The following is a 14522-nucleotide window of genomic DNA, read 5'->3' as shown; positions in this document are numbered from 1 at the left end:
AGAGAAAAGAAAAGAGACATTCATATAGTGTTTATTGACCTTGAGAAAGCATATAATAAAGTGCCTCGGAATATAATATGGTGGGTGTTAGCAAAGAAATGGGTGACAAAAGGTTACATTGATGTGATTAGGGGCATGTATAAGGGGGTGGTGACCATTATTAGATCACCTGCTGGAGAGACAAATGAATTTCTTATCACTGTAGGGTTAAACCAAGATTTACCTTAAGTCCTTATTTTTTTACTTTAGTTATGGATGAGTTGACGAGATATATCCAGGATGACGTGCCATGGTGTATGCTTTTTGCAAACGATATAGTGCTAGTAGATGAGATTATAGAAGGAGTTAATACAAAGTTAGAAATTTGAAGAAAAACTCTTGAATCTAAAAGATTCCGAATAAGTAGAATTAAGACAGAGTACATGGAGTGTAAATTTAGTAACAGTAACAATGAAAGCAGAGAAGAAGTAAAGATTGAGAACCAAGAATTGTCTAAGAGTGAACATTTTCGTTATTTAGGGTCGATTATCACAACAGCGGGGGAGATTGATGCGGATGTAGCCTATAGGATTAAGGCGGGATGGTGTAAGTGGAGAAGTATGTCTGGGGTACTGTGCGATAAACGAATACCCACTAGACTTAAAGGTAAGTTCTATAGAACGACTACTAGACCAGCGATGTTGTATGGGACGGAGTGTTGGATAACTAAGAAACAACATGAAGATAAGATGAGTATGACTGAGATGAGAATGCTAAGGTGGATGTGTGGCAAGACCAGACAAGACAAAATTAGGAATGAGTGTATTCGGTAATGGATAGGAGTAGCACCGACAGAAGATAAGTTGAGAGAGAATCGATTGAGATGGTTTGGTCATATTCAACGAAGACCAACAGAAGCAGTAGTGAAGAGATGCGATACTATAACAGTGGATGGAAGTGTTAGGGGACGAGGTATGCCTAGATTAACATTGGTTAGCATTGTAAATAGAGATATGGATCTATTTAATTTGATTAATGAAATAGCCTTTGATAGAGCCGTGTGGAGAAGAAGGATTCATGTAGCCAATTCCATTTGATGGGACTTAAGGCTTGGTTTGGTTTGGTTTGGTTTGGTTTTGGTTCTCTTGTCATGTAATCCAGGTTCCATACATGCATAAGATAATTTATGTGGGGTTTGAACATTAAGTTCGCCTTTTTGGGTTTCATGATCCTTTTACTTATGTCTCTTTATTCTTCTAGAAACAACCAACTAATATGTTGACAAGATTTGGACCCGGGGACATTTCACATAAAGTAAGATCTGAAGATTGAGTTTTGAATTTGTCACATTAAGTGCCTACTAAAAGGGTGCAAATTTGTCACATTAACTTTTAATTTCAATTTTTTTGTAAACATTGTGATTTTTTTAATTGTTTATGACATGGTCCACCCCATTGATCTACTATTTGCTACTTAAATACCAGGCTTGAGAACATACAAAGATTGAAAAAATTGTGTAAAGAAACAAGCAGGAAACTGTAGAGATTTAATGTATAAAGAGAAATGATTGTATTATTGATTCATGTATTGATTGATTTTCTGTCTATTACAAATGGTTCCTTATATAGATGTAGGTGTAGTGGGTTAGGTTTAGTGGAGTAGATGAGGTGGTAGTGGTGTAGTGGGTTAGGTTTAGTGGAGTAGGTGAGGTGGTAGTGGTGGTAGGTGATGGTAAATTCTAACAGCCCCCGCAAACTCAAGGAGGATAGAAACTAACCAACTTGAGTTTGAAGAGAGGAACAAAACAAGAAAATACATAAAAATAAAAAAAGGATAGGTGACACTGTATGGTCGTGTCAGACCATTGGTGAAGACACTGGATGGTGGTGTCATAACGTTGTAGAGGACACTGTATGGGGGTGTCATAACGTTGTAGAGGACACTGTATGGTGGTGTCATAACGGTGTAGAGGACACTGGATGGCGGTGTCAGACCGATGTAGAAGACAGTTTATAGGGTCATGTCGGACCGTTGTAGAAGACAGTTTATGGGGTCATGTCGGACCGTTGTAGAAGACAGTTTATGGGGTCATGTCGGACCGTTGTAGCAGACAATGGTGTGACAGTTGTTGTGACAGTTTACGGAGTCTTGCTGGACCCTTGTAGAAACTAACCGGAATCAATGTCGGGACAGTTTACAGAGTCTTGTCGGACCCTTGGAAAAGCTAACCGGAATCAAATATCGGGACAGTTTACAGAGTCTTGTCGGACCCATGTAGAAACTAACCGGAATCAATGTCGGGACAGTTTACAGAGTCTTGTCGGACCCATGGAAGAGCTAACCGGAATCAATGTCGGGACAGTTTACAGAGTCTTGTCGGACCCCTAAAAAGTCGCACCCTCAAAAGGTGTGCCCACTTTATCAAAAGATGTGCCATGAAAAGGCGTGCCAGTTTGTCTGGCGTCAAGAGGCGTGCGATGCGCGTGGCTGCCTCGGCTATTTAACCAAGACGAAGGCTGAGGCCGAGGCAGAGGCGGAGACAAAAAACTCTGTAACACTCTGTTTTCTGAGAGAGATTTCTGAGAGAGATACGTTGTAACACTCTGTTTTCTGAGAGAGAACTCTGTAACACTTTTTTTTTTTTTTTTGAGAGAGATTTCTGAGAGAGGTACTTTGTAACACTCTGGTGCCCAGAAAATGGCTTCGTCTTCCCGTGGGCTGCTCACTCTCTTTCCCGACCTGAACGAGTCCACAGGAGAGAGAACTGGTGCGGTGGCCCATGAACCTCAACCAAACACCACTGGGTTTGCTCCGTTGAACTTTCCGATGCAGTCGGTGGAGTAAAAAATGGCAGTGCAAACGGATGTGGAGGCTAATCAGTATACTTTGAAGGCATGTGTGGAGTCCATGACGGCGGTCACAAACCTGTCGCACCGGCTGCAGAGTAGGACAAATGAGGTGCAGCAATTAAACTCCCAGCTGGCTCTGCTCCAACGCATGTATAAGGATGCGCGAGCAGAGATAAGCGTGCTAAGGGCAGAAAACAAGGAGCTGAAGCGGAAGGCCACCGTGATGTTCCGTTTTGGAGGTCCGCCATATGCTGCAGTGGAGGAGCAGGGAGTAGTGATCATGCCCAGTGGAGTGAGAAACACGGAGGCCGCACCGTCAAGGGCCGCCCAGGACGGAGGCAAAAAGAAAAGACCGGCGGCAGAGTAGAGAAGAAAAATCCCACTGTGGGTGTGGTGGTCTTGTTTGTGTGTTTTTTTTTTTTTTTTTTTTTTGATGTAAAATGGTGAACGGGGGAGCCCCGACATGAATAAAAGGAGTGTGGTGTGCAAGTTCGTCGTCTGCCTGGTTGTTTTTTTTTTTTTTTTTTTTTTTTTTTTGTGTGCAAAAATTAAAAAAGAAACAAAAAAATAAAAATAATAATAATAATAATAATAATAATACTAATAAGAATGGTCTGTGCAATAGATGAAAAGAAACATAGATATATAGATATAGAGATAGATTAAAATAAGAGAAAGTGGAGTGGGGTTGATTAAATAAAAAAAAAAAAAAAAAAAAAAGAAAAGGGGCTCTTTATGCAGGTGTATGTCGGCTGAGAATGCATTAAATAAAAATAAAAATAAAAAAAGGAAGAATGGGTTTTGTCCTTGAGTAGAGAGAAAGAGAGATCTGTGTTGTGGTATCAATTATAGAGAGAGAGCCATTACCAGTATCGGCTGGCCCAAAACAAAACCCTTGTCCTTGTCTCTCTCTCTCTCTCTCTCCTCTGTGTCTGTCGTTCTGTCTTGGGGCTTTGTTGGTTTGGATTGTGAAATGCTTGGAAGGGATGCAGAAGCTGCCAAACACACCCATCACGATGCAAACTATAAGGATAACCAGTACTTCAGCTGAGAAGTCCCATGTCAATCCCCTGATGTAAACCAGCGCTAAGAAGACAGATAAGCAAAGGAGATTGTTCATGGTTGCAGCCCCATATAACTCAGAGAAAGTCAACGAGGCAGATCTCTGCCTTTTTCTGCTAGAAAAGATAATTGCTGTTACTGACTTACTGGAGGTGGTAGCCAAAGGCAGCGCAATAAATGAGATGAAGAAAGATGGAATGCTTGTCGCATCGGAGAAATTATCAACAGCGTCTACCAATGGATCAGCAAATGCAGCTGCAATGACGGTTCCCAGAAGCAGCAACAACACTGCTTTGATGAAGAGTTAAAGGAGGAAAGTTCCAACTCTGACATGCAGAGCACCCATAAGAAAAGACTCACTTTCTGCGTTGAAGGAAATATCAGTGTAGGGAAGACGAGAAAGGAGATCCAGGGGAGGGCATGGAGAAGATGTCAATGCTATTGAAGAAAATTAAGGAAATTTGGGTTTGTCCGGCGGGCGGCCAAGGCGAGATTGCCGTCCGCCGGTGGAACGAAAATACTAGGTTTTTAACCTTGCTCTGATACCATGTAGAGATTTAATGTATAAAGAGAAATGATTGTATTATTGATTCATGTATTGATTGATTTTCTGTCTATTACAAATGGTTCCTTATATAGATGTAGGTGTAGTGGGTTAGGTTTAGTGGAGTAGATGAGGTGGTAGTGGTGTAGTGGGTTAGGTTTAGTGGAGTAGGTGAGGTGGTAGTGGTGGTAGGTGATGGTAAATTCTAACAGAAACAACAAAAAATGTTTCATCAAATGAGAAGTTATGGAGGTTATGCTAATGAATGCAATGAATAAAAACTGTCGTTTAATGAGATAGTGTATTTGTTGACTTTAGAACTCAAGTACTAAGAATCTTACTTTGTCTCATAATTGCAGTGTTTCTTCATTAGCATGGTTCATGTCTTATCAGGAGACCAGTTTTGTCACCATTGGTCAAAGGCTTCTAGCGAATCCTCTCAGGTAACAGATGGCTTGTTTTTGATGGCTCATGTTAATAACAACTTCGTTGGAAATTCCAAAAAGTGAGATTGTAATGGTGTGGAAATTTTTGCTTCGCATTCAACTAACAGAATGAATTATTCACAATTTACATCTTAGTTAATAAAATTCTAATTGGTTATATGTTTTGAAGTGCGTAATCCTTTCACTTCACTTGCAATGTTGAAGACTTGTATTGTTATTTTTTGACATTCAACTGATCTTCACCAATGTGTAAATGCTTAGTCATTCTATCATTTTCTTCCATCATATGTTATCATGCAGGGTCCGATTCCATTATGGGCATCCAGATTTATTTGATAGGGTGTTTCACTTAACAAGAGGCGGCATAAGCAAAGCATCTAAAACAATTAACTTGAGTGAGGATGTTTTTGCGGGTAGGAATTAATTATTTTTCAATTTGTTGTTTGAAAACATGTATTTTTTTTTTTTAATGAAGTATAATTTTATTGAGATCTTGGTTCAGTGTCCAATTATAGATAATCTGATAAATCACAGGATTTAATTCTACTTTACGAAGAGGATATGTCACGTATCATGAGTATATGCAAGTTGGCAAAGGTCGCGATGTAGGCCTTAACCAGATCTCAAAGTTTGAAGCCAAAGTGGCAAATGGAAACAGTGAACAAACTCTAAGCCGTGATATATACCGCCTTGGACGTCGGTTTGATTTCTTCCGGATGCTTTCTTGTTACTTCACAACCATTGGGTTTTATTTTAATAGCCTGGTAATCTTTTGAACCCTGGAAATGATTTTGCTTCGTTACTCTATGAATATAAAAATATCTAGTTATGTACAAAACAAAGAACTGGTTAATCATAATAATTAACTTTTTCAAAAACACAATTGTAAATTGGGAAGACACAAGCACTGCCTTAAATACTGTTTATATCCAGGACTAGAAGAAATTATTAATCAAGTGAAACATGCCAGGAAAAGCACTTGATAGGCAGAAGTAACATCTGCAAACCAGGAGAAATTATCCATTGCAATTCTCAAAATGCAAAAACCGCTTTAAGTATATTTAAAAAATGTTCTGTTCAGTTGTGTGCAAAAAATGTGACTTTAGTTTCCAATCAATTACCAAAAACCATGCCAGAAAACCATATCATTTTTACAAAATATCAGGCGTATATGCTGTTTTATTTAACCCAAAAAAGCAAACCAAAGAAGTGCAACTCGTTTATCTTTAAAGATGGTTTTGATGATTTACACCAAGACACTCTCAACTATTGTCGAATATCACTTTATCTCCCTTATCTATGAACTCATATATTTTGATTCCCTCATCTATAAAAAGGCTTCACTCTTAATCCACCCACAAGGGGGCATTTGTATGGATTTTTTTTTTTTCTATTGTAGTTAAGGGGATCAAAAGCTATAGGGTCATAGATAAAGGGGTTAAGTGATACTAGCTAGTTGAGGATGTCTTGGTGTAATTAAAAGAACGAAAATAATTATTTGACTTACCCATGAATGAGGTAGAGACCATGTAAATATAATAAATTCATGATACAATTTAGAAAACGATATAAATAAGAAAACAATACTAAATTCAGCGATTGACACAATCACAAATTATATACATAATACTAAAAATAAAAAGATTCTATGTATTCTAATTTCTATATTCAACACTCCCCCTCAAGCTGGTGTGAAGATATTCAACAACCGCAGCTTGTCAATGTATGACTGGAAGAAGCCGAAAAAAACTCAACGGCTAGTCCAAATAAATGCTACCAAACAAATCTGTTAGTCCACTAAATAAAAAAGACCAAAAAAGTGCTTAATACATCAGCACACACCCTAGAAAGGAAAAAAAAGAGAGACTAAACTGCCCTAGAAGAAACTGACAGGAATCAATATCGGGACAGTTTAAAGTGGTCATGCTGGACCGTTGTAGGAATTGACTAGAATCAATGTCGAGAGTCATGCCGGACTGTTGTAGGAACTAATCGGAATCAATGTCAGGATAGTTTAAAGGAGTCCTGCTGTACCAATGTAAAGAATTGGATGTTGAACCAGCAAGCGCGGCACACACATAACTTATGACGTGGTGCTGAACGATGATGGCAACAAATGACTGCGTGTGCCACGGGGCGGCTTATTGGAAAGTGCACCAAGGGGGGCGACTTAGGTGGCGCGCCAAGGGGGCGACTTGGGTTATGTGCCAAGGGGGTGACTTGGGTTATACGCCAAATGGGGCGACTTAGATTGTGCGCCAGATGGGGCGGCTTAGGTGGTTCACATGGTACATCACTATGCTTACTATGATATAGGTATAGTGCCCTCCCTCAAACTCAAATAGGTTTGAAGATAGAAATCTGTTTAAAATTGAAATAGAGGGAAAGACAAAGTGGAACAAAAACACAAAAAAATGGGTTGCGAGTAAAAAAAGATATGATAGATATTTGAGGTAGGAATAAACTAGTGGATAGAGAAAGAGATCACCACAAAGTGATACTGAAAGAAAATATGACAGTGGAATGGATTGAGGTTTGGCGGGCGGCCAAGGCAAGGCTACCACCCGCCGGCGGGCTCTAATACCAAAAAGAATGGAAAGAATTATTTGACTTATTCATGAATGAGGTAGAGACCATGTATATATAATAGATTCATGATACAATTTTGGAAACAATATTAAATCAGTGATTGATACAATTATAGATTATATACATAATACTAAAAATAAAAAGATTCTATGTGCTCTAATTTCTATATTCAACATAATTAACCCTTTGATATATTGCTTCAATTGAAATTCTGCTGTTTACATCAGGTTGCCATGTGTTTTGTAACTTTGCAGATATCAGTAATTGGAATTTATGTATTCCTTTACGGGCAGCTATACTTGGTTCTCAGTGGTTTGGAGAGGGCATTCCTTCAGGCTAGAATTCATAACATACAATCATTGGAAACGGCTCTAGCTTCCCAATCATTTATCCAACTTGGACTCTTAACAGGCTTACCAATGGTGATGGAGATTGGACTCGAGAGAGGATTTCTTAATGCCGCCAAAGATTTTGTCCTCATGCAATTGCAGTTAGCTGCTGTTTTCTTCACTTTCTCCCTTGGAACAAAAGCTCACTATTACGGTCGAACAATTCTTCATGGGGGTGCTAAGTACAGACCTACCGGACGCAAAGTTGTTGTGTTTCATGCGAGCTTTACTGAGAATTACAGATTATATTCACGAAGTCACTTTGTGAAAGGATTTGAGCTTCTGCTACTGCTGGTTGTTTATGATCTGTTTAGGCGGTCTTACCAAAACAACATGGCATATGTGTTAGTCACATACGCTATTTGGTTCATGTCACTGACTTGGTTGTTTGCACCATTTTTCTTTAATCCTTCTGGATTCGATTGGGGTAAGATAGTTGATGATTGGAAAGATTGGAACAAGTGGATCAATCAACAAGGCGGGATAGGAATTCAAGAGGATAAGAGTTGGCAGTCTTGGTGGAATGATGAGCAAGCCCATCTTCGTCATTCACGGCTGAGTTCTAGGTTGATTGAAATACTCCTATCACTCCGGTTTTTCATTTACCAGTACGGCCTGGTCTATCACCTTGATATATCTGGGAAGAGCAAAAATTTTATAGTTTATGTGCTCTCGTGGGTTGTCATCGTTTTCATTTTCTTGTTAGTCAAGGTAAATTCCCATTCCTTTCTTTTGGGTTTGAAAAAATGTATCCATACAAATCTTACCTGCCTTGGATGTGTCATATTATATGCTATTAGCCACAAAAGATATTGCTCAAGTTAAAATTAACATGGATCTTGAAGTAAATTTGGTTAACATTAGAGAAACTCCAATGGTGTGCTGCTATAACTCATCCAAATTCATCTCTAATGATGCGCTATTTTGTATGCCGAATGTCAATTTGGCGAGAGCTCTTCTCTCTCTATATCTGTCATTCCACAAATGGCATTTATATTTGACTTTTTGTGGTGTGTGTGTTTGGGGGGGGGGGGGGGGGGGGGGGAGAAGAAATAACATTTGCACTATTGGAGCAATATTGCTAAATTATGGCATTTTAGCGCTGTATCATGTCAAAATTCGGCTGTGACATTGCCATTTTGGCATCAACCATTGGAGAAACTACAGTTCAATCCCATTTTTTTGACAAAAGGATGTGATTAGTCATCATATTAGATTGTGAATCCCAACCTCTGTCCTCCATCTCCATTTTTCCCATCTCCTAATATATGTTAAAACAGTCAAAATATTTTTAAAAAATCGGGAAAACAATTTGAGACAGTTCCAACAGCATCAATGGTGTTTTTCTGATGTCTAATGTTACTGCCATGTTAGCTGAGTGTGTGATGATTACTTGTAGATACCATACTAATCTCTATGAGGATCTTTAGATATAGCTTTAAATCTCAACATTGAGAACGACTCTAATTCTATTAAACCTGCTTGTTTATAATTTTATTTACGAATTCATACACTGACAGTATTATTTATATATTGTACTAAGCTATGTGATCTTGACATGCAAGCCAGGCAGTGAATATGGGGAGGCGTCTACTCAGTGCTAATCATCAACTCGCATTCAGGTTATTCAAAGCGTTTCTTTTCCTAGGCGTTCTATCTACCATATTCACTCTCTCCCTCGCCTGTAAACTATCTTTGAAGGACTTGATTGTATGTTGTCTTGCATTTTTTCCTACTGGATGGGGTCTTATATTGGTAAGCTCAGTCAATTAATCCCTTCTTTCTTTTTTTCTTTTCTTTTTTAAGGGAAAAAGGAAAAATAAATTTTAAAAAATCCACTTGAATGATATTTTGGTTTTTTTTTTAATAATTTTTTTACAGGCTGCACAAGCTGTCAGACCAAAGATAAAGGACACGGCACTATGGAACTTCACCGAGGTCTTTGCTCAAGCTTATGACTACGGAATGGGGGTTGTACTTTTTGCTCCAATGGCTGCTTTGGCATGGCTTCCAATCATCTCATCTTTCCAGACTCGTTTCCTTTTCAACGAGGCTTTCAGTCGAAGACTGCAGATCCAACTGATTTTAGCAGGAAAAAAGAAGCGTACATAAATTTTTCCCATTGGTGACATTGTGAATATGATAGTTTTGTATAGTCAAGTCATAATGCTCATTGTGAGATGTACATGTAATGTAGGTGATTCTTATAATTAACAATACGAAAGAGTAACGATATTCACACTTTTCTGAGATGTTAAAAGAAAAATAAATAAATAAAATAAAATAAAAAAAGAGTTTGGGAGGTGTTATAATAGATTGTGAATATCATTGATCATAGGAAATGAGAAGTTTTTAATTAAAGTGAAGTTCTTTAGTTCAATGCAGATGACTTTCTCAAACAAAAACATCTATTCCTTGGTTGTATTATATAAACTAGGGCTTGGCCAGAACAATGCTCAGTACGCAAAGGGTGTGTTTGTTTTGAAGGATTAGGGGGTGAGATTGGACTATTAGTCTTTCCGGACTAATAATTTATTGTTTGTTTTATTTTTTTGCTCCGGACTATTAGTCCCACAAATATGGGACTATCCTATCCCATGGGGGAGGTGGGATAGAAACTATGGAATTGGTATCCCATGAGATTATTTTGTGAAATGCCTATTTTACCCTTCATGCTATTACTTAGCAAATAATTAGAAAATGATAAAATAGTCTTTTGAACATTTATAAATTATTTTTTTAGTGTCGTTAAAAAATTAAATTTACATATTAAATTAAATTATTTTTTTAGTGTTGTTAATTTAAAATTATATATTAAATAAAAAATATAAATTATAAATTAAATTTATTTAAAAATAATAAATTATAAATTTTGGCCTTATAAATTAAATTTTTTTAGTGTTGTTAAAAATTTAATTTATATATTAAATAAAATTATTTTTTATTGTCGTTAATTTAAAATTATATATTAAATAAAAAATATAAATTATAAATTACAAATTTAATTTAATTGAAAATAATAAATTAAAATAATTAAAATATTGTGCAAAAAATAAAATAAAACAAATTTTTATTTAATCTAGCTAAAAATAATTAAAATATTAAAGTTATGTTTAATATTGCTATTACTTAGTAAATAATTGAAAAGGATAAAATAGTCATTTAAGCATTTATCCTTCTCCATAAGATCCCAAACAAACATTGGATAACTAAAAATAATCCAATCTAGACATCTAATCTCATGACTAAACAAACATAGGATACAAATTTAATCCAACCAAATAGTTCCAGGACAATGTATTCTAGGATTAATAGTCCGATGGATTACAATCTCCCCGTATCCAGTTCATCCAAACAAACGCACCTAGGGTTTTAAATATATATATATATATATATATATTAGGGCGAATTACATTAACGGTCTCTCTAGTTTGGGGCTTGTGTCACTTTAAACCTTGACTTTTGAATTGTGATACATTTGACCATGAATTTCGAATTTTATTCAAAATAAGGACAATTGAAAATACTATTATTCAATTTCAAGGGCAAAGTCATCAATTTGATAAAATATAAATTAATTTGACAAAAATAAATGTCAAAAAAATATTTTTGAATTTTCAAAATCATTTCTACTTACCAAAGAAAAAATTATGTAAAAGTGATCAATCTTTTACACATTTATTTATTTATTTATTTATTTATTTTACTAAATTAACTTTTATTATGTGTTTGAATAATGATCTTGTAATGAATGGTTGTTTTTATTTTCATTAAATTAGTTTTTATTTTCCCTAAAGTCAAATATGGCAATAACTTTGATATCATTATTAAACTAATCTATTAAATCAAAAAAAATCTAACACTAAAAACATTCATATATTAAATATATCGATTACACATTAAAAGCCTCTCAACCACTCATTACATGATCATCATCCAAACACATAATAAAAATTAATTTGGTAAAATAAATAAATAAATAAATAAATGTGTAAAAGATTTATCAATGTTACATAATTTTATCTTCAGTGGGTAGAATTATTTTTTAAAAATTCAAAAATATTTTTTTGATATTTATTTTTGGTCAAATTAGTTATATTTTATCAAATTGACAACTATGCCCTTGAAATTGAGCAATGGTATCTTCAATTGTTCTTATTTCGAACGAGATTCAAAATTTAGGATCAAATGTGTCGTAATTAAAAAGTCAAGGACTAAAGTGACACGAGTCCCAAACTATAGGGACTGTTAGTGTAATTCGCCCTATATATTAATATAAAGCTAAATTAATACAAAGTAAAAAGAATAGAAAATTAGTCATAAAATCATAATATCTTCAAGGAGAACTGAACTACTAAGCTTATGAGAAGGCATGATTATCCAAAAAAAAAAAAAGTGCAGTGAGACTTGATCTTTAACATCATGCTTGGTTAAAAAGAAAAAAGAATTGCCTCATCAAGTCTTTCTTTGATCTTTATAACAAATATTTAATTCAAAACATCTCCAACAGACTCAATATTCTTATGAAAAATGCTTGGGAGCACTAATTAGTGTTCCCACTAATTAGGTGGCAGTGGGTCCCGTCATTAATGATGTGATGTTTTGGTCTTGGAGTTGTATTTTTTTTTTTTTTTTTTTACTTTTTTAATGCATTAGTGCTATTAGTGGTGATGTTTTTAGTGGGATGAATCATTCTTGATATTCTTATATCTGACTCAAAATAGTGTCATTTAATATATATATACCAATTGGCCTTTTATATCCTCAAATCACTCAACAAATGAAGATGGGTAGTAAGGCTCCCTAAAAAAAACTCTCTTATCTTTCCAAATATCATCAAGTGGAAGGATAATTTAATTTTGAAAAATAATAAATATATTTATATATAATAAAAAGGAGAATAGACAGGAGCTCAGGCCATAAATCTAATTTTTAAACTTATTTGGTAATAGGTCTAAGCACTAACTTGATAGGTTAAAAATTTTGGGACAGATAGATTAAAATAATTTAGACAAATATGTTAATAATCTAGTTAAAAATAATTTGGACAGATAAGTATACACAGGGCATTTACTTGGGACACTTACTTTAAAATAATTTGAACAGATAGATTAAAAATATTGGAACATAATTTAAAAATAAAATAATTTGGACAGATAGGTATATGCAAGGCACTTGCTTGGGATATTTAAAATAATTTGAACAGATACATTATAATATTGGGACCTAATTTGAATAGATAGGTTCAAATAATTTGGACATATAGATATATATGAAGTAAATTAGCTATCTGTTCAAATCGTTTATGGTGTTAAAACTTCAATAAGTCATAAGTTTGGGCTTGATAGTCCGTTTTGGACGATTTTTTTTTAGTCCATTTATTTTTTCAAGATCTATCCATAAAAAATCGGCGAAAGCGGTTTCGGACACTTCAAAAATGTTGTTTCGTTGTTTTGATTAACTAAAAAATCAATCTATTATTTTTTTTTATATATTTAATATTGATCTTGTTTGAAAGATCTAAAAAAAGACAAATCTATAAATATCAATTTTGTTAAAAATAAATTTGTAAAACTCAAATGATGAGATTGAAAAAAAAAAAATAGCACAAAATGCATTTTAGACTTATCAACCAAGGTTGTACTTATAACCAATAAAAGATCAAAAGGTGACCTCTGTCCCAAAACACTCTATAGGTTGGATTTTTCACTAAATTTTCCTAGAAAATATTGTTTGAGAATCTATTTATAAAAAAGATAAATTATGCTCACCTCTATTGAAATTTAAATATACATATACTAGCATATCACCCGTGCTATGCATGGATTGTGTTTACAATTATTTATATATGTGAATTGTGATTTTTAAATGTTTTATTTTTTTATATTTTAAATGTCTTCTTTTTTTCCTTTTTTATATTATATTAAAGTTTAATATTTTGATAATAATCATATGTGTTGGACTTTTCAAGGAATTAAATGTATTTTCTTTTTTATTATATTATATTAAATTTTAGTGTTTTGATAATAATCATGTGTTGGACTTTTCAAGAATTTTTTTTTATACTTGTTTTTAATGCATTAAAGTGTTATTATGAGGAATAATAATCATATGTGTTGGGACTTTTCAAGGAATTCATATGTGTTGGATTTCAAAGAATTTTTTTTATGCTTGTTCTTAATGCATTAAAGTGTTATTATGAGGGTAAGACTTTAAAGTTGGGAAAAGTTAATAAATACTAAGATTTTTTTTTTTAAATCAAAAAATCAGGAAATTTAGATTGAGAGATTGGAGCTCCCACAATGCTTGGGGTTAAAAACCCCTTTTTGCTTAATATATAGTATATATATATATATATGCATATATTAACCCTGCATTTTTAATATAACTACATTATTCTCTCTTTTCGTAAGTTAAAGTGACCAAAACTAATACAGATAGTGGATAGATACTGAATTAAATAAAGATAAATATATGTTTTAATATAAAAGAGATAATAATATTTTTTCATTCATACGACTAATAAATTACTGATAAAAAATGTAACGCCCTGAAATAATTGCAATAATCCAACTCCAAACAACAAATACAATGTGAGATAATTGAGATGATAAGTTTTCGTTAATCAGAATTAAAATACAAAAGGTGATAAGAAATGAAAGCT

General features: G+C 34.3%; 1 protein-coding gene across 2 annotated transcripts in view; it reads left to right on the top strand.

The window, feature by feature from the left end:
- Window positions 1-10172, top strand: part of GSL04 (glucan synthase-like 4) — a 49160-nt gene extending 38988 nt beyond the window's left edge. For both annotated transcript variants that reach the window (XM_028256995.2, XM_028256994.2), the window contains exons 36-41: window positions 4794-4877; window positions 5181-5293; window positions 5415-5644; window positions 7724-8569; window positions 9428-9613; window positions 9740-10172. In XM_028256995.2, coding sequence (XP_028112796.2) covers window positions 4794-4877; window positions 5181-5293; window positions 5415-5644; window positions 7724-8569; window positions 9428-9613; window positions 9740-9970 — 1690 coding nt within the window. In that variant the 3' untranslated portion in view covers window positions 9971-10172. The remainder of the gene's footprint in view (window positions 1-4793; window positions 4878-5180; window positions 5294-5414; window positions 5645-7723; window positions 8570-9427; window positions 9614-9739) is intronic.
- The last annotated feature ends 4350 nt before the right edge of the window (window positions 10173-14522 follow it).

This window comes from Camellia sinensis, chromosome 7 (assembly GCF_055761805.1).
Source record: "Camellia sinensis isolate YWXY chromosome 7, ASM5576180v1, whole genome shotgun sequence".
Taxonomy (NCBI): Eukaryota; Viridiplantae; Streptophyta; class Magnoliopsida; order Ericales; family Theaceae; genus Camellia; species Camellia sinensis.
The sequence above is the reverse complement of the archived record's forward strand: the minus strand, read 5'-3'. Positions and strand labels throughout refer to the sequence as shown.